Genomic DNA, 22,679 nt, shown 5'->3' with positions numbered 1-22,679 from the left:
GGCTTGCATTACCATACCCAACCCTTGTTTCAACTTTTAATGTATTCCTTAACTATTGCTCCCTGCCCCTGAAACAGCTAAAACAAGGGCTTTTACTTAAAAAAAAAAATCTCATTATTGTTTATTTAAAGGCCAGGCAAAGAAAGTCTACTGAGCAATAAAGGCACATCCCCTGGCAGCAGAGAGGTACTGCATGGAAGAACCTGAAAATGGGTTTTATTTTAGGATTTTTGTCTTCCTTATTTACATATTATAATATTATTTTGTAATATGATAATATTACAAACTGAGACTGACATTGTGAAAATGTTTTCCATATAAATAGACAAAAAGAATTGCATCCCTAAACTTGTGGTACACAAGATGAGCAAACATTTCTTAACTGAGAGGTTAGTCCTGAGAGCCAAGTATTTCTGAGAACAATCCCTTTGTAAAAGCAAAGAGTATGGATTGACTTTGTTTCAGAGGCAATGGCCTTCTGAAAGCATTTCTTTTGGCCAAATAATTATTGGGGGAAATTGAGCTATCTCACATCCTACACATTTCTTTAGGATTGATTCCCAAGTCAAGTATTCAGAATTTGTCATTTACTGCATATTAAAGAAGAGCTGTGTCAATATGTCCCCCCACAGTTAATAAAAGATAATTCAGAGCAAGAGTTCTTAGAAATAAGATCATAACTACTCATTATCTTAGCACATGGAATGCAGGCATCTTATCCCAATGGCCCAGTGATTATACAGGCTTTAGGTCACATGCTACAAGACTGCAAATCCTATTCAAGGTGATGTTCGGTGTTCTAACAGCCAGTCATGGGTAGTGTTTTCTAAATTATCCTGGATGCTTCTAGGAGAGACTTTGAGGTTTTAAACCAAGCCTCTTCCCTTGTCCCTCTAATAGTCCAGCTGGCGCAGAGCGCTGCAGGAGAGGATCCAAGAAGGCTTTCTGGTCTCATTCTGCTGTCTCAGGTCCTTGGCTGGGAGATCTATCAGCTGCATCAGAGCTAAAGGAAGAAGGAAAGACTCTTGGTTGCCACTGACTCCTGCAGCAGTAAGATGGAGGAAGAGCCGGAGATGGTTCTCAGGATGCTCTACCCAGCTAGGACAGCAGTGTGCCCAGAATAGAAGTGCTACGATGCTCTCTACATTAGAGCAGGTGCTCTCTGTACCCTTTGTCGTGTGTTCTCTTTTCTCAGCAATCCCAGATATATCCCTGAGAAGGAAAATACTCTCTTGAGCAATGGTTCTCTTAGTGGCTAGAACACAAGGGGCAGAAAATCTCCAGAATTTTTACCTGAAGATAGAAACTATTCATGTCAGCTTTTATTTTCCCAATGCTTCATGATAGAAACAGTGGAAAATATAGGACACTTTGATTTGTACAAATTGTAAAGACCTGCAACTATTTCAGATTTCAGTCCACTATCCCACGTTATGGTGCTGCTGTTTTCGAGTAGCAGAAAAGCTTCATTTGTTCTCTATTGACACATGATTGAGTTAGGGCCAAATCCAGTATACCGTATTTATATTTGCACTCCTTTTTATTTGAAAATGATGTCATAAAATCCTTTTATGAAGTAACAAAGCTTTTATAACTTTTGAAAAATGTTTAATATTTTCTTTAAAAATAAACTAATTATCTTTTATATATATATAAAAACTTGAAAATAAAGAAGTATCACATGCAGGAGTCCTACAAGGAGACCAACAAAGCCAAAATATCTGGGCTGAGGGGGCTCTGCAGAGACCAATACATCAACCAAGGACCTTGCATGGAGAGGACATAGACTCCCTGCTCAGATGTAGACCATAGACAACCATATGAGCCATAGACCATATGAGTTCCCTAGTAAGGAGAGAACTCCATTGCCTGCTACTTGATCTCTTCCCCCTGGTGGGATGACCTAGCCAGCTTAGAGAGGAAGAGGATCCAGGCAGTCCTGATGGAACCTGATAGACTAGGGCCAGACAGTAGAAGAGGAGGACTTCCCCTATTAGTGGAGTAGGGGAGAGGGATAACAGAAAAAGGGGGAAAGAGGGTGGAACCAGGAGAAGATGAGGAAGGGGGCTACGACCGGAATACAAACTTCATAAATTGTAAATAATAATAATAATTAAAAGTGAAAATAGTATTACATATGAGGATTAACTAGATGCATAGTCTATACGTCTCACTGAACTTCTATACAGCTAGAACATGTGTTCTGAAGTCACGGAGCTTCATATTGGATTTTATGAGAGACATGAAGCTGAGGAATATCTACATGCCTGACAGAATCCTGTGGGATTCAGGAAGGCCAATGTTCAGTGTTTTCATTTTCAAAAGACACTACTCTGTTCTGAGATGGGTTAAAAGCATAGATCCATTATTTTGTAAAGGAAACCATCCTACTAATGCAGCCAGTTTCATTCTTCAGTGTAGAACACTGGCAAAACGCAAGAAAATAAAACAGTTTGCATTATGTAAAAAATCCTAAACACAAAAAGTTTTCCTGAAGTGATCACTGAGCAGAAGTGATTCGAAGGCAAAGGCACTTCTGCTTCTATATCTGTGTACAAGTGCTGAGTTTTGAACTTTTTAATTGTGTTGCCTATGCAAGAGATAGAAAGTCTCTTCAAATACCTACATTATTTGATATTTGAATTTTAAAGATCCTGAGCCATTGAAAGAATCACCTTTTGCAAGAATATGTAAGTAAACCCAGGTTATGTTTTCTGCTAAATTAACTTTTACAGTCATTTCACAGAATACAGTTACATGCATTATGCTGCAAATGTTCTTTAGCAATTTTAGTGTTGCTTTGAAACAGAGATAACTTTAGAAGCACAATAAAAAGAATTCTCATTTGACTTTTTCTCAGTAACCATATTGGGATTTAATCTTTGAATAGCATAAGGCTATTTGAGAAAGTTATTAATTTAGTTTCATTGCACGTTCCGCCTTGTGGTCAATAGCTTCGACTTTGCACGTAAGTATTGTGTGTACATTTCAACCATGAATCTGAAATCATATACAGATGACAGATCAGAAGGACAAGAACCACTAAGCACAGACTTTGGGTTCTTACACTCTTACTACAGTAACCACTACATGTAACTTCCTATTAAAACAATAGAGTCGTGCCTAATTATCCCTTCAAAGTTTAACATGCTGTACGAATACTTACCTTGCAACTCTAATGCTACCACAGCTGTATCATCTTCTAGTCCCTCAATCACCTCACACTTGTATCGTCCGTAATCCTCCAGGGTGAGATCTGTGATGACCAGGGAGGCGTCATTGTCACTGCCTCCCTTCAGGAACACCCGACCTTGGTAGCCTCCATAAGTCTTCTTGTGATAGCCCATGGAAACAAAGACATCCACTTCCCTGAGGTAATCTGAAGTGAGCTTGGTCCACTTAATGCGGATTTTGTGGATTCCTGAGCCAAACGCTGTAGGGTCTCGATAAAATTTACATGGCAGTGTCACATTGCCACCTCTGTGCGAGAAGACCTTGGCTTGTTCCGCTTCCACGAGTAGACGGGGGCCATTTTCCGCTATAACAACAAGGGGTAGAGGAGAGAAGCAGAAGACAAATTCATGTGCTCTGAAGCATATACTAAGATATCTCCACAAGCCAGGAAGTGTCTGCAAGCCACTATAAAACTGGGAACAGTATTCACAACCATCAATATAAATTATGGGATTCAAACAGTATTAATGACATTGAAATAAATTCTAAGTGTTGTTTGGATTCCATTTTTCTTTATTTAAATAGCAAAAAAGTAGATGCAAAGTTAAGTTAAATAGGCACAGTTCCCTGACCATCAAGATGAATCCCAAATCTTTCAAGGTAAAGTCAGTTCAGATACATTTTCTATTGCAGTTAACTCTGAATACACGTATAAGAAAACTTTAAAGAAACACTTTTCACTTGCCCCTTATCATTATGGTCAAATGCAAGTACTTTTAGATTTATGTCTTCCGTTTACTTGTACATCTGTACCATGCTGTTCTAGAGCACTTCATGTGACATTCATATATTCCATTTTAACAGAGCCTGGGCATCAGGAGGGTAGTTTTAATGCTAGTGATGAACTCTGGTAAGTTTTGAGATACATTCTTCAAATTTTGAAAGCTTAAAGGGTGGTGAAAATTATAGTTATTGTCTAGTACCAAATAACTATTTCAGTCTTTATCCCCTTTAAGTGATGTCCCTTCCTCTCTATTTCTTCTCCCCCCATCCCCTATCCTCACTCCCTTGACTCCTTTACTTTCTTGTTTTACACTTATCACTTCCTCCTCTATTATTCTTGCCCTTTGGTTTCCTGCCTTTACCCTCCAAGGACTTCATAGCTTTCCAAAGAGAAGCACAATAATATAAGTCGCAAAGTCAGCAGCGCTGTCTCTTTAGAAAGCCAGCTGTTATTTTCAGATCTCGGCTATCCAGGGGTTTCCCCTGGTTAGCACTTTATGGTTTTGACCTTGACACATTCTACTGAGGATGTCTGAGATATGAGAGTGAAAAAGTGTAAGAACTCTAGGACAAATATGCTCCCTGTCTACACACAGTTTCCAAAGTATAAAAGCTGCCTTTTCTATAGATTGGCACTCCTCGGAGCCTGAGAACAACTGCTGTTGAACAATCCATGGCCACGAACTTTTTAAGATACATAAGTCAACAGAGCAGTGGTTTTCAACTTTCCTAACGCTGCAACCCTTTTATAGTTTCTATGTAGTGGTGACCCCAACCGTAAAGTTATTTTCATTGCTTCTTCATAACTGTAATTTTTCTACTGTTACGGATATTTTTGGATATAGAGGTTACGGACGTAAATATTTTGGGGTATAGAGGTTTGCCACAGGGCTCACAAGCAGCATGTTGAGAGTAACCATCTGATCGGGGACAGAGCTCAAAACTTATTTAATGACACATACCCATCAGATTCTGATTGAAAATAAAAATATCTAGTGAAATCAGGCACTTTTGATGCTATTGTGATCAGAATTAGATATTCAAAATTTAGCATATCATTGCATTTATGTAAATGAGCTACAACCCACAAAAGCAGAAAAGTATAACAAAGTCATCAATGTTCCTACTTTCAACACATAAAGAAAGCAGAGAATATGACTTCATAGAGAGTCAGTTAAAATGAATCACAAGCACAGCTCATTAAACATTTTTACATATTCTAATCATTATCTTATTATTCAGTACAAGAGAATCTGGAGAAGATGAATCTCCACCTTACATATAATCTCCTCATCTGCTACCCCAATGTCTGTATCTAAGTTCTATCTGAACATCTCTAGTCACCTTTCCGGGGTGGGGGAGGAAAAGACGATGCTGACTAACCATTCTCACTTGGTGGTTTGAATAAGAAAGGCCTCCGTAGACTCATGTTTTTGAATGCTTGGCCCATAGGGAACAACACTATTAGGAGGTGTGGCCTTGCTAGGAAATGTGTCACTGTGGAGGTGGGCTTTGGTGTCTCATGTGCTCAAACTAAGCCTACTGTGGCAGTCTCCTCTCCTGCCTGTGGATCAAGATGTAGAGCTCTCAGCTCTTTCTGTGGCACCATGTCTGCCTTCACGCTGTCAGGCTTCTTGCCATGACAATAATGGATTAAACCTCTGAAACTCTAAGGCAGCCCCAGTTAAATATTTTTCTTTGTAGGAGTTGCTGTGGTCATAATGTTTCTTTACAGCAATAAAACCCTACTTAAGACACTCATCAGTGACCAAAGGGGACATTGATGCTAGTGGTTGAGGAACACACCTGGACTTCATTCCATGACGGGCTTTGAGGATACATTAAAACTCTACACATTTCTACAAGAGGAGGCGTTCATTTGGTCTAGCTGTGTATCACTTAAGCTCCTTGCCTTGCAGATAGACTAGGGATATGTCATATGAAAAGCCCTGTTTCTATCTGCTGGAGAGACAGGTCAATTATCAAACAAGAAGATATAGAAGAATGCAACATGGCCGGCAGGCCAGGAGCTTTCAAATTTCTGTTAAAGCCATGCTATGCTGGAGTTTCACCATGTCAAGCTCAGGAGAACATCCAGCTCAATCTTATACCAGGCTCTATTTCACAGGCTTTTATCACACGGAGCAATCAGAAAACACATTAAGCATGGGAAGTGAAAAGGTAATGGCAAGAGATCAGAAAAGGAGCTGAGAGAGCTGAAGACTGAACTCACAGTGTTGCCTAGAGTAGAACATTTTGGATCTGATCATGATGTTTTAAATCCTGGCTTAGAGTCCTGATGATACCTGATAGGTTAAGGTCAGATGGAAGGGGAGGAGGACCTACCCTATCACTGGACTGGAGAAGGAGCATAGGAGAAGAAGAGGGTGGGAGAGTGGGATTGGGAGGGGCGGGGAGGGGCTACAGCTGAGATACAAAGTGAATAAACTGTAATTAATTAAAATAAAAAACAATAAAGTAATAACTGCTCAAAAAATCCTGGCTTAGTCTGACATATTAATCTTTCAGTCAAAATTTGTTGATTGACAAGGTGGTCTCACAGCAATACAAATGCAAAATACAACATTAAACCTTGATCATCAAAATCAGTATTTCTTGTCTTGCTTCTTAACAAAATGAAAGAATTAATAACACAAAGCTTCATATGTGTTCTTATTTCGTTCTTATCTTACATGGTAGGTTCACATAAACTCTTAAGTAAACTGCAAACCTTGTTCTTAAATGAGGCTGTTTATTCAAAACACAAAGCTAATTTGGGAAATTAAAGATGCTCAGCGGGGAGTGTTGCTGTTTGGAAGAGCATCTTTTAAGTATGAAATTCCTTGTTTCAATCAGAAATGGTGAGTGATGGTGACTTGAGGGACTTGATGCCCTTCCAAGTGCAGGGCTTGCTCGTGGGGGGTGGGGGAAAACAGCAGGGCACACTGAGAACACCAATTGGGGATGCACTGGACCGCTTGGACCCTGTTATTGCTTTACAGACTGCTGTGAGAGCTAGAGGGTGGACTCAGCTGCACCAAATGGACGAAGTGTGACTTTTGGATTCGCCATACACTTTCTAGATGAATCCTTTAAACAACAGGTCAAAGTGATTGCCAAAAAAAATAAATAAATAATAAATAAATAAATTAGAAACACAGCTTTCAAACTACAGTTCTTAGTTCTCCTAGAAGTGTAATTTTTTGAAATTCATATTCATAGAAACTCAGGTAACAAAAAGAAAAAATGTACCATGAATCAACGCTTGTTACTTTGAAATAAAGTCATACAAGAAAACAAGTCTTGTAATGTAACTTTCTCTCACAGTGTATAGAAAGAAGCAGATTCCAGAATTTTAGATTTCTTAGACTAATTGAAAAAAAGATGTGAAGACTTATTTAAAATAGTCAAATAGGAGAATGAAAAACACATCTCTGCAAGAAACACAACAAAACAAAACTTTTTAACCTTTTTGTGTGTGCGTGGAAGGTATATAAGGTATTTACAGCTGTGAATATATATGTATATTCACATATATACATATGTATTTAAAAATCATGTTCAATGCAGCACCACTGCTTCCTGTCACTGTAGTAGTGTTTTGCCATCACTACTGTCTTTTTTTCAGAACATCTGTATCACATAGACTAGAAAGCTGATTTCTCTCGTATATCCTAAACTCATAGGCAATGATACATTGCAAGCCTCATGACAAGTCATTTAAAAGGCTTTGAACAAAGCTTTAAAAATTCTTCCTGGAAGAGTAGAAAATTGTGTCTAGTACGTTTGCTTGCCTCTTTGTTCTGCATACTCCCATGTTTTAAACACTCTGAACTCTGTGTTAAACTATGCTTATCAATGCTGTGAAGAGTAAATTAAAATTTGAGGAAGCCCTTAATAAATAAGCAACCCAAAACAACAAATCCTTGACTACAGTTCCTCAGGAAAGACACAAGAAGTCGCCACGTGTGACTGTGGTGCATTGCTGTGAATGAAGTGTTACATATTTTACAGAAAGCTTGTTGATCTCCTAATTAAAGCCATATCTCTAAGCAAAATTTTAACAATGGTTCACGTCACTCTCCTTAGTCCCTAAAGGCACTGTTTCCAAGGACTCTCTGGTGTCTGGTTTGTTTTGAATTGTAAGTGAAAGCCCCAATGCTGGAAATGGTGATGACGATAAACCTATTAGTGGTAGTGATTGCTGCCATTTTTCTACCTTCTCTGTCTTCAGATTGCACAAGCTGCAGGAATGCAAGCCGGGCATCCAGTTCACCTCCTCCCTATCGTGGGAGTGTCCTTTCTAACAACCACAGTCTCCGTGCCCAATTCTTTTTCATTAATCTATCTAGCTCTCCAGAACTCTATTTTTATAATCTTGTCAGGCAGCCTGCATTTTTCCTTTGGGACCTGCATTTTCTGATCTGGTATGTTATGGAATAAGCACCGTTTTAGGAAATAAGTATATTGTCTTCCTCTCTTGCCTTCTGGCTAAACTGACTGTGATGTGAGATCATCCAACACTGAAATATAGCGCTGTTTGGGGCAGTTCTGATCACAATTGTGTGCTATGTTATTGTTATTGCCAACTTCACAGTAAAGAGAAAAGAGACATGCCACTACTCTTTTAAATCCAAAGGTGTATTTATGGCAATATTGAAAATATTGTTGCCATCAAAGGTGCCTGTCTGCTTGATCTAGGCACCAAGAAACCCAAAAGAACTCTATGTTGTCACATGAATTACATTTTAAAACTCTCAACTCTGAGATAATCACTGAAATCTGTGTTAATGTGCTGATAAACATTCTGTTTTTGTATTTCCATTTTCTTCAGATTTTTGTATAAGAAAGAAAATCTTATCTCTGGCTTAACTCTGTTTTTGTGGGCTTTTCCTTTCCTGTTAGTTATGTCTTCGTTGTTTAATTTTTTATATTTCACTATTAAAAGCATGAGTTAAGCACATAAGTTAGGCATGCCTCTTAGATAATATTGCCTAATCCCTCCAACCCTAAGTTTCCTCATCAGTACAAGAGAACATGACGATTTCATCCAAGGGTTCTTATGATCATCTACTTAAACTCAACACAGAGACAGCTTTGCTAATGCCTGGCTGACAGTGAGTGCCCAGTTCAAGTCCTTTGTACTAAGAAGCGCTCACTCAGGGTCCATCATGTGTTGGGTGAGCCTAACAGGCTCAGAAAACAGCTCCTAGAAGCAGTTGGTTCTTCAAACCTTACATCCCATCAGTGCCTCGTTGATTCTTCTAAGGCAGTGATTCTTGACAGGGCTGTGTTTGAGCACCATCAACACCCACGAGGCTCTGCCCTTCTCTTCCAGCCCACTAGAAGTTAACAGTTGATAAAATATGAGGTTTCATTTTCTTCCGTGGTGTAGCCTCTTATTTGCTGCCCTTGCTGTACTAAATAAACTCCCACTCTTGCTCAGACAAAATTTTCTAATTAAATGAGTGGGTCACACACACAGAAAGAAGACATTAATGCAGTAGGAGGATTTCCCTGGAAGAAAGGATTCATTGGGAAACAAACCCTCTTTCTTGTCTTTATTTCTATATAATACAATTTCTTTCTGACCCATCCTCAATTTCTTTGTAGGTTTCAGATAATCTTTATTTAAATGTATTCATCACTGTAATCTTCATCTTTATCTTATTCCTATTCAAATCATCATGACATCCTAGAAGTAGGTTTCTTGTAAGACTAAACTTTTCACAGTGATTCATTTCACTCGCTTTCACACAGTTCTAAACATTTGGAACAACACTGAATGGACTAAAGTGTCAGCCATTTTTACCTATTCCTCTACTCGAAAAGTAGTTCCCACCAAAGAGGGGGAGATTACTTAGAGTCTATCTGGCTCCTATGAGAGTGTGGCATTCAGTAGAAAGAAACTGCTGAAAAGTGAATTCCAGCTTCTATAGCTGACTGCCTGGCCTCTGTCAACATTACTGAGACTCACCAGCTATGTACATGTGGTGGATTAACTGGAGAGAGAGGGCTTCACACATGTAGCTGACTGTACATGTAGCTGACTGTACATGTCAGTGCTGATCATAGATTCTGTCATGCCTTCTGCTATTTGTTTCAGAGCAGATATGGTGTTGGTATTGTTATCTTAAGAGGTCTCTGGTTAATAAGCTTCTAAAATTTAAATTTATTTGGATTGTCAGTGGATTAAAAGTGAAATTTAGCATTAAATTCTTATTTATATTGAGTAAAAAATAAAACAGGGTATCTGAAAAATTGAGGAAAACAAAACAAAAAAGATCGAATTGGGACATTTCAACAGTGTTTTGAGTGACACATTTTCAAGATAAATGGGACATCTGTTTTATTCTCATTTTTCTCAGGGATCATTGAAGCAGAGGAAGTGGAAAGATATTAAGAGCCAGAGGCTGTGGATAACTTTTAGAAACCTGTTTTCTGTGCACAGCAAAGTAGTTGCATACAGCATGTGTGACAGCGTGCGCAAGACCCTTGCAGACTTAGGTCATACAAAATCCCAGCATGGAGAGAGGAGGTGGATGTGAAGTCCTACCCCCGCAAAAGTGAAATTGGCAGTTGATAGGTCCTGGGAGAGGGAGAGTCGTTTTTCTTCAGGGTGAGGTCCCTGATGGGTTGGCGATGTTCTAGTGAAGGCCATGCACCCAAGAGTATATGGGCAGCACAAGCTGTATTGAATGGGCCTTAAAAAAAGAGGACACAGATTTCGGTGGGTAGGGAAGGTAAGAGTGTACCTGGCAGGGTGGGAACAAATAAGATCAGAATACATTATATGAAATTCCCAAAGAACGAATAAAAAATAAGAAATAAAGATAGACATACAGATTTTGGTATGTTTACACTGTATTATATGTCTAATATCCACTTATAAGTGAGCATATACCATGTGTGTCTTTATGCTTCTGGGATACCTCACTCAGGATGATCTTTTCCAGTTCCTACCACTTCCCTGCAAATTTTATGATTTCCTTGTTTTTAATTGCTGAGTAGTATTCCATAGTGTAAATGTACCACAATTTCTGCTGCATCCATTCCTCAACTGAGGGACATCTGGGTTGTTTCGAGGTTCTGGCGATTAGAATAAAGCTGTTACTAACATGGTTGAGCAAATGTCCTTGTATACTTGTGCATATTTTGGGTACATGACTAGGAGTGGCATATCTGGATCTTGAGGTAGCACTATTCCTAATTTTATGAGAAAATGCCAGATAGATTTCCAGAGTGGTTGTACAAGTTTACATTCCCATCAGCAATGGAGGAGGGTTCCTCTTTCTCCACATCCTCTCCATCATGTGTTGTCACTTGAGTTTTTCAACTTAGCCATTCTGATGGGTGTCAGGTGAAATCTCAGGGTCGTTTTAATTTGCATTTCCCTGATGACTAAAGATGTTGAGTATTTCTTTAAGCATTTCTCTGGCATTCTATATTCCTCTATTGAGAATTTACTGTGAAGACCCTGGGTAAGATGCTCAGTCCTCATTCAGAAAAGCAAATGGGATGGGCATTGAAAGAGGGAGAAAACAGGGAACAGGATAGGAGCCTACCACAGAAGGCCTCTGAAAGACTCTACCCAGCAAGATATTAAAGCACATGCTGAGACTCATAGCCAAACTTTGGGCGGAGTGCAGGGAATCTTATGAAAGAAGGGGTAGACAGAAAGACCTGGAGGGGACAGGAGCTCCACAGGCAGATCAACAGAACTAAAATATCTAGGCCCAGAGATCTTTTCTAAGACTCATATTCCAACCAAGGACCATTCATGGACATAACCTAGAACCCCTGCACAGATGTAGCCCATGGCAGCTCAATATCCAAGTGGGTTCCCTAGTAAGGGAACAGAGACTGTCTCTGACATGAACTCAGTGGCCTGCTCTTTGATCTCTTCCCCCTAAGGGGGGAGCAGCCTTACCAGGACACAGAGGAAGACAATGCAGACAGTACTGATGAGACCTTATAAGCTAGAGTCTGAGGGAAGGGGAGGATCATGGGAGGAGATGAGGGAGGGATGGTGGGATTGGGAGGGGATGAGGGAGGGGGCTATAGTTGGGATACAAAGTGAATAAATTGTAATAATTTAAAAAATAAAAATAATAGATTAAAAAACAAAGATAAATATACTTTCCAAGTTGATGACTTATCAGGGTTTGTTTCAAATTTTATGGAGAAAATGGAATAATTGTGTATGCTATTTTCCTTAGTATCTGTGATTGCCCACATATTTTGTAATTGTTGAAACTGTTCTATTGTGTGATTAGGGAACAAAACTACAATCTCTGTTTCTATCTAGAAATGCCCATTCTGGGAGGAAGGAGAAGGTCAACCGAATTTATAATTTACAGAAAGGGCACTTACTTGTGTGCACTGATAAGATTAACACTACTACAGAAGGTGAAAGATAAAATAGTAGTACAAAAGCACTCAGAAAATATTTAGGGAAATTTTCATTTTTGTTTTGCGAACAATCATGAATTATTAAGCCTTCGGTGGATCAGGCATTGAGCTTAAGGCTGAAAGACAACAAAAATACATTTCTGTTGGGAGCATGAAAGTCCTTGCCCCCACAATCTCCAGCGATATGAGGAATGTTAAGCATGCAGGATTGTCTTCTCAAATGAAAAGACCTCAAGCCTGTTCTTCTATACAGAGGGCTGGGAATTGGAGATGATTAACAGCCTGGTGATCTGCATTATCTCTTGGGTCAGGCTGTGTCAAATGCTCACAACCAGGACTGTAGATACCTAATAATCTAAATTACCCTTACATTATCTGCATAGTCAGCTGCTCCCCCAAATTCTTATAAACAGGACCAGAGGTGGCTAATAGTCCAAGTGACCTCTCTGCTATCAGTATGACCAACACCACACCAGATCCTTCCTTTGGCCCTTCAACTGATACATGTAACCTATCTCTAGATCCCATCTTCTTAGAAGAAATAGCTTGTGCTTTGAGTTAAACTTCAATGTAATTTTACCTGCTTGTCCTCTGGGAGTTGAATTACACTAGGAAACTTCTTTCCAAATTCTGTTGTTTTTAACTACATTGACAATAAGCTGCCTGGCATCAGACCCTCGATAGAGTTGATAGAGTTTAATTAAGTAAAACTGAATGGAGTTTTCATTTTCATCAATTTGTGGTTTATTTTCCTGACTGCCATGACACCTTCAGAGACCTCAGAACAGGTCAAGCACAAATGCCTTTGTTGATCAAGGGTCAGAAAAATGACGGGAGCAATGTGGTTTAAAGAAGGATAGCCTGTCCGGGAAGGCACACTCTGGTCTAACGGGCAATAGATACAGGTCCTACCTGTATCTACCAAGTCCTCCTAGAAAATACCAGAAGAAAATGAGCCAGCCTTTGGTTTTCCTCCACAGGTTAGAAAAATAATATTCAATATCAAAGTGTATATTTCTAATTCCTTGCAGCTAATTTAGATTTTTAAGAGTTTTTTTTTCTACCTATATATCCAAGCTAGTTTGGAACATGATTTCTTGACACATTCTCTCAAGTTCTGTGATTATGGACATATTCTATCATGTAAATTTAGAAATAAAAATAATGAGAAGATTTTCACATTCGTCAGAGATCAGAATTTAGACTTTTTGGAAGTGAATATATATAATATTCCCTTATTCAACTTTCCGTAGTGGAGCTCTCCAGAGGCATCCTCTTGCCTCTGTGTACATACTCTACCTCTATTGCCTATCTTGTCTATTCCCTAATCAATGGATCTATATATGTAGTTTGTAAATATCACCTGTATTGATAACTCTATAAATTAGGAAATCAAAAAACTTCTGGTCACATATTGTGCTGTCAAAAACTTCTCTTTCTCTTTATTTATACAAACCCATTTCCTAAATTTCTATGAGTCTAGGCCTTGCCTCCATCATCCATTAATTTATTCAATATAAAACATGTGGGCTATGTTTACGATACCTCACTGATTCTCTACATCCATTCAATCAGTAAGTTCTGGTATGTCTACATCCATTAAAATAAAGACTCGTGCTGTCATGATTTCCATCTACAATGCCATAAGACCCTCCATATCCTCCTAGTTATGTTTTGTTGTTGAGATAAAACACTGTGACCAAAAGCAACTTGCGGAGTACTTATTAGGCTTACAGGCTATAGTTCATCCTCTAGGAAAGCCAAGGCAAGAACGAAATGCAGGACGTTGAAGCAGAAGCCATAGCATGTTGTTCCCCGGCTTTGCGGCTTGCTCAGCTTGCTGTCTTTTGTAACCCAGGGCCACTTGTTCAGGATGGCACTGGTCACAGTGTGCTTCACCCTCTCACATAGATTATCAGTTGAAAAAATGCCATGCCAACAAACTGAAGAAAACCCACTGGAGGCAATCCTTCCACAGTGTTTCCTCTGCCCCACGAGTCTAGTTTGTCAAGCTGACAGAAACTCACCACCACCCCCTAACAGGTCCCTCCCATTCACTCATGGACCAATCATTGTAGTGTGTTACCCGCAGGGTCTTTTATAAGAGGCAATCATAAGAGATTACACCTTTGTCTAAGACTGAACCAGTTTTCAATGTCTGAATATAAAATGCAACCCTGAATGACAAAAATTATGGTAGTCTGGTTTCTGTTTACTCGTCCAGTCTCTTTTTAAATCATACCTTCTCCATTTGAAACTTTCAAATGCTTTGTAAAAACACAATGAAGGCTTTCTTCCCCATACTGCTCTCATAGTTTATATGCTTTGGCTGTAATAAAATGATTACTGTTCTATCAGGTTTCATACATGATGCATTGTGGCTCTTTGGTGTTTATTTCCCTCAGGACATCAATGTCCCTTTGGAGTGAAGAGTAGAAAAGGTTGGATGAATTCTTATTTGGCTTACACTTTCAAAGGACAGTCTTTGAACATAAAATGATATACCACTCAGCATGTGGACATGCGGTGATTAGTGACTGATTGTACCAAGTAACCAACATACACAAATAAATCAGGCAAAAGTGGCTACCTTTTGTACTGCTTCCTGGACAATGATGCCTGATGTCACATGTGTCTTTGTGGTCCTGTGTGCAAACACAGTCCAAGAATGGAGTCATGTGAGGAGATATTTAAATCTTGTTAGAAAACTGCGAGGAACCAAGACAAGAACCTTGCAACCTCAGTTTATTCAAAAACATGAGATTGTTTATGAACTGTGCTTTCATGCCCCTCCCAGGTATAGTGGATAGGAGTGATTTTTTTCTTCATGTTATTTATTAAAACTGGTTATTGTTATCTGTTTATATGCCTGTGGGGAAATAAAATGTGTTTTTGCTGCATGCTGTTTGTCTGCCACATGGTGTCTGCCCCTGTGATTAGGCACTTTACTCCTTTTAAGCCTCAGAGTGTACATTGTCTGATGCTCTGAATAAAGTTATCTTTTGCATGGGACTTTAGCTTATTTCATTCATCAGCTCCATTTCTCCTGGTCCCATTGCCTCTAGAGTGGTAAATAGTACTTCACTATGGTCATATAAACTTTTGAAGTAGTTTTTATAATGCCATTTTATTTGTTTTTTTCAATGCTTTTATTTTGAAATAATTTTTATTTCTCCTACTTACTGGTAATCCTTGAGCAACTGTTTTAATTTCTAAGAAGTTGATGGTATTTATGTTCCAAATGACTTCATTAAAATAACAGATTTTCACTGTATTTTAAGTGAAAAGCAGAAACAATGAAAATGTAAATATTTTAATCATGTGATAAAATAGAAAATTAGCATGTTGTAAAGATTTTAGGCAAGTGCTTTAATTGAGTCAGCACTCATTCTTACATACTTTCAAAGGGCTTTACTAGTTAAGGATTTACTTGTTTGTTTGTAGATATGTATTTTCTAATAATTTGATTTTTTTTCATAGTCTGTCAATTTTGGCATCCAGGGAAAAGAAAGTAAAATGCAATGGCTGTCCAATATGAATTTGTTGTCACTTGAAAGGAAGATTTTGTATCTAGAAGAATAAAACTACAAAGTTCTAATTGATAGCTACCAGAATGGCATAAAATAACAGTGTGTGCTATTCATAATTAGCTTAGAAATATTCACATGCAGGGGCTGGAGAGATGGATCAGCTGTGAAGAGCACTGTCTGCTCTTCAAAACCTAAGTCCAATTCCCAGCAACCACACGGTGGCTAACAACCATCTATAGTGAGATCTAGTGCCCTCTTCTGGCCTTCAGGCATACATGCAGGTAGAACACTGTATACATAATAAATAAATAAATCTTTTTTTAAAAAGAGAAATATTCCCAAGCTATATTTTTCTTTTTAAATTTAATTTAATTTTTTATTAATTATAGTTTATTCACTTTGTATCCCAGCTGTAGTCCCCCCCTTCATTTCCTCCGAATCACACCCTCCCTCCTTGTTCTGCTATACCCTTCCTCCAGTCCAATGATAGTGGAGGTTGTCTTCCCCTTCCATCTGACCATAGTCTATCAGGTCTCATCAGGAGTGGCTGCCTTGTCTTCTTCTGGTAAGGCTGCTCCCCCTCAGGTAGGGGTGATCAAAGAGCAGGCCAAACAGTTTATGTCAGGGGCATTCCCTGTTCCCATTATTAGGGAGCCCACTTGGAAACTGAGCTGCCATGAGCTACATCTGTGCAGGGGTTCTAGGTTATCTCCATGCATGGTCCTTGGTTGGACTGTCAGTCTAAGAAAAGATCCTGGTGCCCAGAATTTTTGGTTCTGTTGCTCTCCTTGTGGAGCTCCTGTCCCCTCTAGGTCTTTCTATCTCCCTCTTCTTTCATTGGATTCCCTGCACTCTGCCCAAAGTTTGGCTATGATTCTCAGCATATGTTTTGATAACCTGCTAGGTAGAGACTTTCAGAGGCCCTCTGTGGTAGGCTTCTGTCCTCTTCCCTGTTTTGTCCCTCTTCCGATGTTTGTCCTGTTTGTCTTTCTGAATGTCGATTGAGCATCTTATCCAGGTTCTCCTCTTGACTAGCTTCTTTAGGTGTACAGATTTTAGTATGTTTATCCTATATGTCCAATATCCACTTATGAGTGAATGTATACCATGTGTGTCTTTCTGTTTCTAGGATATCTCACTCAGGATGATCTTTTCTACTTCCCACCATTTGCCTGCAAATTTCATGATTTCCTTGTTCTTAATTGCCGAGTAGTATTCCATTGTGTAAATGTACCACAGTTTCTGTATTCATTCCTCAGTTGAGGGACATCTGGTTGTTTCCAGCTTCTGGCTATTAAAAATAAAGCTGTTATGAACATGGTTGAGCAAATACCCTTTTTGTATACTTGAGCATCTTTTTGAAATATGCCTAGGAGTGCTATAGCTTAATCACAAGCTATATTTTATGGGCTAAAATTGCCAAGTATTAAAAACTCCAGTTAATTTGGATAAACGTTCTAAATAAGACCCTTTTGTGACTACTTCCTTTTCTCTCTGCACTCACTTTTATTTGGTCCTTATTTTCTTCTCTTGAATCACCTCTGTTGCCCTAATGTAGTGTTGACGAGTGTGCTGAGATGATTTGTCCTTTGACAGTATAACTGATGTCAGAGTTTCGCGAACACCCAAATGAACAGATTCTTAAAAGCCTGTACAGAAGTAAATATATTAGATATGAACCAGAAATTATAAATACTGGCAAAGTAAAGTGTGTAATGCATATATATTCATGTGTAGTCAGCAGCTTTCTGTGCCTATGTGTGTTAGTGTATATGTGTTAAATTTATGTGTACAATGGTATATATGTGAATGAATGCTTGTGTGTATACATTTGGAGGACAGAGGTTCATCTTCCTTATTAGTATTATTATTTTTTGTTTTCTATGTTTTTGAGTCTAGCTTTCTCACGGAATCTGGAGCCCACTGGCTAGGCTGGGCTGTCTAGTCAATGAGCTCCAGAAATCCATCTGTCTCCGATTCCCTTCTCCGCACAGTGCTGGGGCTACAGAATGCTGCAATCTCTGGCTCTTTATGTGGGTACTGGGGATTCAGAATCGGGTCCTCAGGCTTGTCCAGTGTGCACTGCACCAAATGAGGTCTATGCTCTATGCTCAGGATTTTATTTCCTGCCTGTCTTTCTTCTACTCCTATCTCATTCCTTCTCTCCTTTCCTTTCTTTCTCTTCATTCCTTCTTCTTTCCTTCCCCTTTCTTTTGCTAGATTAAACATTCCTATGTCTGTATTTCTATAAAATCTACAACAAAGCTGTAAAGGTGTCACCAGAAATTCAAGTAGGTGAGTCTGATGTGAGAGGCTCAAGGAGAAATCAGTAAAATGTCAAGCATCTGTACCAAGGTATCTAAGGAGAACTGAAGGACACATAGCTTTACTTCAGCCATTGAGTTTTGCTTGGGGAATTTTGAATATAAAATAGAACATTAATGATGGATTAAGGACGTAAAATATATTTCCATAATAATGAAAATTCTAAATTTTTTTTCCTACCTTTGTGAAACCAAACTGCTTATCAGAACAATTTGGTACTTTGAGGTTCAGACAGCCAATTTAATCCTTGGGGTACAAATGGCTATACTATTTTATGAGGATTTCAATTTCTTTAATTTTTCTGGGTTATTACAAATGAAGTTTAAATATGAAAAAGTAAACTAGTACTTCTGCTGTTTTGTTTCCTTACTGTTCTGAGGTTTATAGTTGTATTGTAAGAGATAATTGAAACTAAAGCATGACAATTGGACATGGATTCTCAGAGCTCTGTACTTTGAAACTTCAATGTGAATGGTAATGCTGTAAGAAAAATGGAGAAGGGGGACTAGTCGGGATAGTTATTTGAGCAACTTTAGAATAATCAGTTCTGATCTATGAGGAGAATTTCACAATGCTATGACCTAAGCCACAATTTCCATGTTAATTTCTATCAGAAAATATAGGTTTGGTAGTAGCATCACTTGAAAGCTTTAAGTAATTCTTCCAGGGCAACCTACACTTTCTAAGAATATGAATTTACAATTGAAATAAAGTGGACTATCAAGGCATTTGGAAACAATCCAACAGTGTATGAAATCATTTGAATAACTCGGGTACTTTGGGTTACAGTCCCTTTTAACTAAATTTCAACAAACACATGGGATTTTGAGCGCTGGCCTATATGGATTTTTCTTCTTCAAATAACCTTACTCTAACATGAATAAGTCAGTAAATAGTATATTTTTAAAGTAATACTTTCATTCATTAGGTTTCACATAGACTAATTGGATCACATGATTAATGCTATAACTTGAGTAGATCTTGTAAGTTGAGAGCATGGTTATGTAAATAATATTTTATATTAGATTAAAGTTGCTATTACTAATGATTCAGTATTCCTAGGTGTGCTCAATTGAATTCTGTGACTAGAAGTTAAAAGGATGCTATTCTTCATCAGTAACCACAGCGTGTAAACACATTACAGCCTTTGGGAAGGCACTTTGATTCTAATACATATATTAAGAAAACAGCTGAGTTAGCAGCTTGCAGAGGAGAATTTACGGTTATATAATTTCTTTTCATGCTTCAACAATGAAAAAATAAAGCTGCCTGGAATCAAACAAAACTGAAAAGGATGTGCTAAAATACTCAGAGACAGATTAATTAGAAATCCTACTCCTGACTGCCAAAACATTTACAGGATAGTATTTCTACCAGATTTGCACTGTTAAATGACCTTCACAAGTCTTGCTTTTTTTTTTTATTAGTGAATATAGTTTTCTGAGACTACACTTTTGACCTTGAAATTATAACTTGCTCTTTTATGTCTTTTAGCAAACTTAAAATGTTTCTGGTCCTCAAATTGAACTTATCTAAAATTACTAACATTATACATTTAAACTGTTACATTCTGAAATTCTTAGTTTAATTACTTAGCATCCAAGGGCAGGTGCAAGACTCCTGCCTCTCTCCTTATTGCATAAGTCTCCAGTTCTCTCATTGCAGGACATCCCTCTACAGAAGCTTAAACTGACGAAAGAGCTGCATTATACTGCAGCCACTAGCTTTGCTACAGCTCTCTGAGGATCAGCTGAGCTCAACAGAAATATGCAGGGCTAGTATATTGGTCCATGGTAACGAAAGCCTCACACAGAAACTGTAAGAGGAAAAGCTCCTATTTCCCAGCCATAGCTGGTTTGACATTTTCCTTACTTGCATTGCTTCTCTCAATCATTAAGCAACTACTGTGACACAATGACCTTACACGCTAAGTTTGGCTGCTCTGTAGCTCTCCCGTTCATCTTGCGTTTAAATGAACTTCATGCACTCCATGCTACTTAAAGATACCAACCACAGTGAACAGCTTGAAGTTAACTGCATCAGCTCACTGCAGTTGGCCGTTCTTAAGCTGCCCAACTTCACTTGTTCCAAAGTTCTAACGGCCCCTCATGCATTAGCTTCCATGCACCACAAGCATGCTTACTAATTAGCAGAAAGGGGAGGAAAAGTTTATGCAGCAGAACAGACATTCACAAGCATCAAACATCTCAACTGTAAGTAACTGAACATTTGTCTGATGTTCGTTTGAGAATTTGTGCTTTCTTACCTTGGATGTGAATGACTCTGTCTTGATCCGGAGTGTAGCTGTCTGAAAGGTGGTCAGCCCAACAGACTGAAATCAGCACCAGGAAAAGTAGACGCTTCATCCTCGGAGCCCTGACTCTTCTTCACTGTGAGGATCACATACAGAGAGGCTTGAGAATCTCGGAACCCTTTGGAGCATTGCACTGCACAAATCATTACCGCCTTATCATCATGGAATGGGTCTCTAAGAATGTTTAACCCCATCAGTTCAGAAAGTTACCGTGCCAGCCTCTGAGAGCTGACGGCCGAGCTTTGAAATATTTCAGTACTTCTGAGGCAGTCAGAGACCAAACAGTGTTTAACTCTGTCTTTGCAGAATTGTAAATCCAGAAATTTAAGACACTGTGTGCTTTTTGGCATGAATACTTACAGAGAGTTAGACAGAGCTTTAGTAAGCAGCAAATACTCTCTTAAAACATTAACCCACCAAGTTGGGAGTATAAGTTAACAAAAGAGCAATTTGACACATTTATTTATGGTTATTTATCTAGCCAGCCTAATTAGGAACTGAATCTTAGACCGGAGCAAATAAAGAATATTTGCATGAGCCGTGGCATCATCATTCATTGCACATGTGGCTTCCTAAGCAGGTTAGATTTGGTTGTTCTAAATAGAAAAGAGGACAAAAAAAAATTAATCAGAAGCAGCCGATTTGCTATAGATTGACTTACCATCATAACCACTGCTGGGTTCTGTGGTGAAGAGTTGGGAATGTGAACAAGCTAGATTAGAACTATGTATGGTACAGCATTGCAGTCATACTGATGGATTTTTTCATTCATCCCAAGCTAAAGTGCTGACGCACCAACCTAGAGTGTTAGTAGGGTCTCTGCAGTCAGGCAGCCCTGCAGGGGAATGTTCCTGCCGGGCTCACAGGGCAATTAGGCAAATGAAGAGCTGAAATAAATAGAAGGGAGGCTTAGCTCTGATCCTAAGGAAAGAGGCAGTCACCCTTTGCCTGTCCTTCAGCCCTGACAGACTTGATAAGAGAGGACAGGACCCCGCACCCCCTAAAACTTTGTTATTGGAAGGACCGAAAAGTAATTTCAAGCAATACAAACCTTTCATCCTTGGCAGGATTTACAGGGAAGAATTTCAGTATAGTTTCTGTTCCAATGTAAAAGCTGAGGCAAACACCAAGATTCTCTTTTGCTACCACACACAGAGCAGTTTTAACAATACTGGGTATTTTAAAAACTGAAATTGCAGAGTTCTTCTTCTCACACTAATTTGTTTTTTGTTTTTTGTTTGTTTTTCCAGGAAAGCCTGGATCGCTAGCATAATTATGTTAATGAGTTTGCTGCCTGTTCCGGGAGGCCCTTAAGGGTGAGGTGCGCTCTAGCTCTACCATGGCTTTGCAGGACTTCCCCAGGCCTCGGGGACCGAACATGCACTTCTCTGCAGTTCTGCCTCAGAATGCTTGCTGTTGCCTCAACCTTTCATGTTGGCTGGCATTTCTTCTCTTTATTACATCACAGGAAGAAGTTGGATGTACGGCTCATTTGTTTTCTGAACCAAGTGTGGTTTCTTCAAAATTCTACCTAATTTACTAATCTCATTTTCAGAACTTTGTTTCCCTAAGGGTTTTGTAAAATGTGTTTTTGTACCAATGACTTTGTCTATAAGGCTATAGCTAACAAGTATTGCCTATTGTCAACCCAAATGTGATGAAGGTGAACAATTAGGAGAGAGGTGACTTTGTCTATAATTCTTAATATTATTGAGATAGCTATACAAATATGAAACACCAGTCCAGCACTAGTCAGGGCATGCTGTGCTATCTGCTTGCCCTAGGTGTCATGAAAGAGAAAATTATGCATTGTAAAAAAAAAAAATTAAATAAAAATGCAATTTCAACAACAAAAAGAAAACCCGTTCTAGAAAAAGGGTAAAATGAGTAAAGGTAGAGATTTGCTAGATTAATTTTCATATCACTGTGATATAGCTTAATTCATGGGGAGCTATAAATATGCACATGTCTAAATGTATGTGAATTTACTAATTCAATTTTTTAGTTGCCTTGAATAATTTTTACCTTAAATCATAATATATGTAAGATCTAGATAGACATAAAAGTTGTTAGATAGTTAGCTGGACAGGTAGATAAACACTAGCTAGCTAGCAGCTAGATATAGATAGATAATAGATAGA

The 22,679-nt window shown here is 38.7% G+C and overlaps 1 protein-coding gene across 4 annotated transcripts in view; it reads right to left on the bottom strand.

Annotated features, from left to right (window-relative positions):
- Hapln1 (hyaluronan and proteoglycan link protein 1) overlaps nt 1-22,679 on the bottom strand; it is an 83,040-nt gene that overhangs the window by 6,560 nt on the left and 53,801 nt on the right. For 2 of the 4 annotated variants that reach the window (XM_060377744.1, XM_060377745.1), the window contains exons 2-3: nt 20,491-20,614; nt 3,167-3,538 (exon numbers count right to left, since the gene is read on the bottom strand). In XM_060377744.1, coding sequence (XP_060233727.1) covers nt 3,167-3,538; nt 20,491-20,590 — 472 coding nt within the window. In that variant the 5' untranslated portion in view covers nt 20,591-20,614. Of the gene's footprint in view, nt 1-3,166; nt 3,539-20,490; nt 20,615-21,199; nt 21,390-21,589; nt 21,609-22,679 lie in introns of those variants that run through there. The other 2 variants (XM_060377746.1, XM_021659974.2) reach the window with 2 other exon arrangements.

Source organism: Meriones unguiculatus, chromosome 2 (genome assembly GCF_030254825.1).
Source record: "Meriones unguiculatus strain TT.TT164.6M chromosome 2, Bangor_MerUng_6.1, whole genome shotgun sequence".
Lineage (NCBI taxonomy): Eukaryota > Metazoa > Chordata > Mammalia > Rodentia > Muridae > Meriones > Meriones unguiculatus.
The sequence above is the reverse complement of the archived record's forward strand: the minus strand, read 5'-3'. Positions and strand labels throughout refer to the sequence as shown.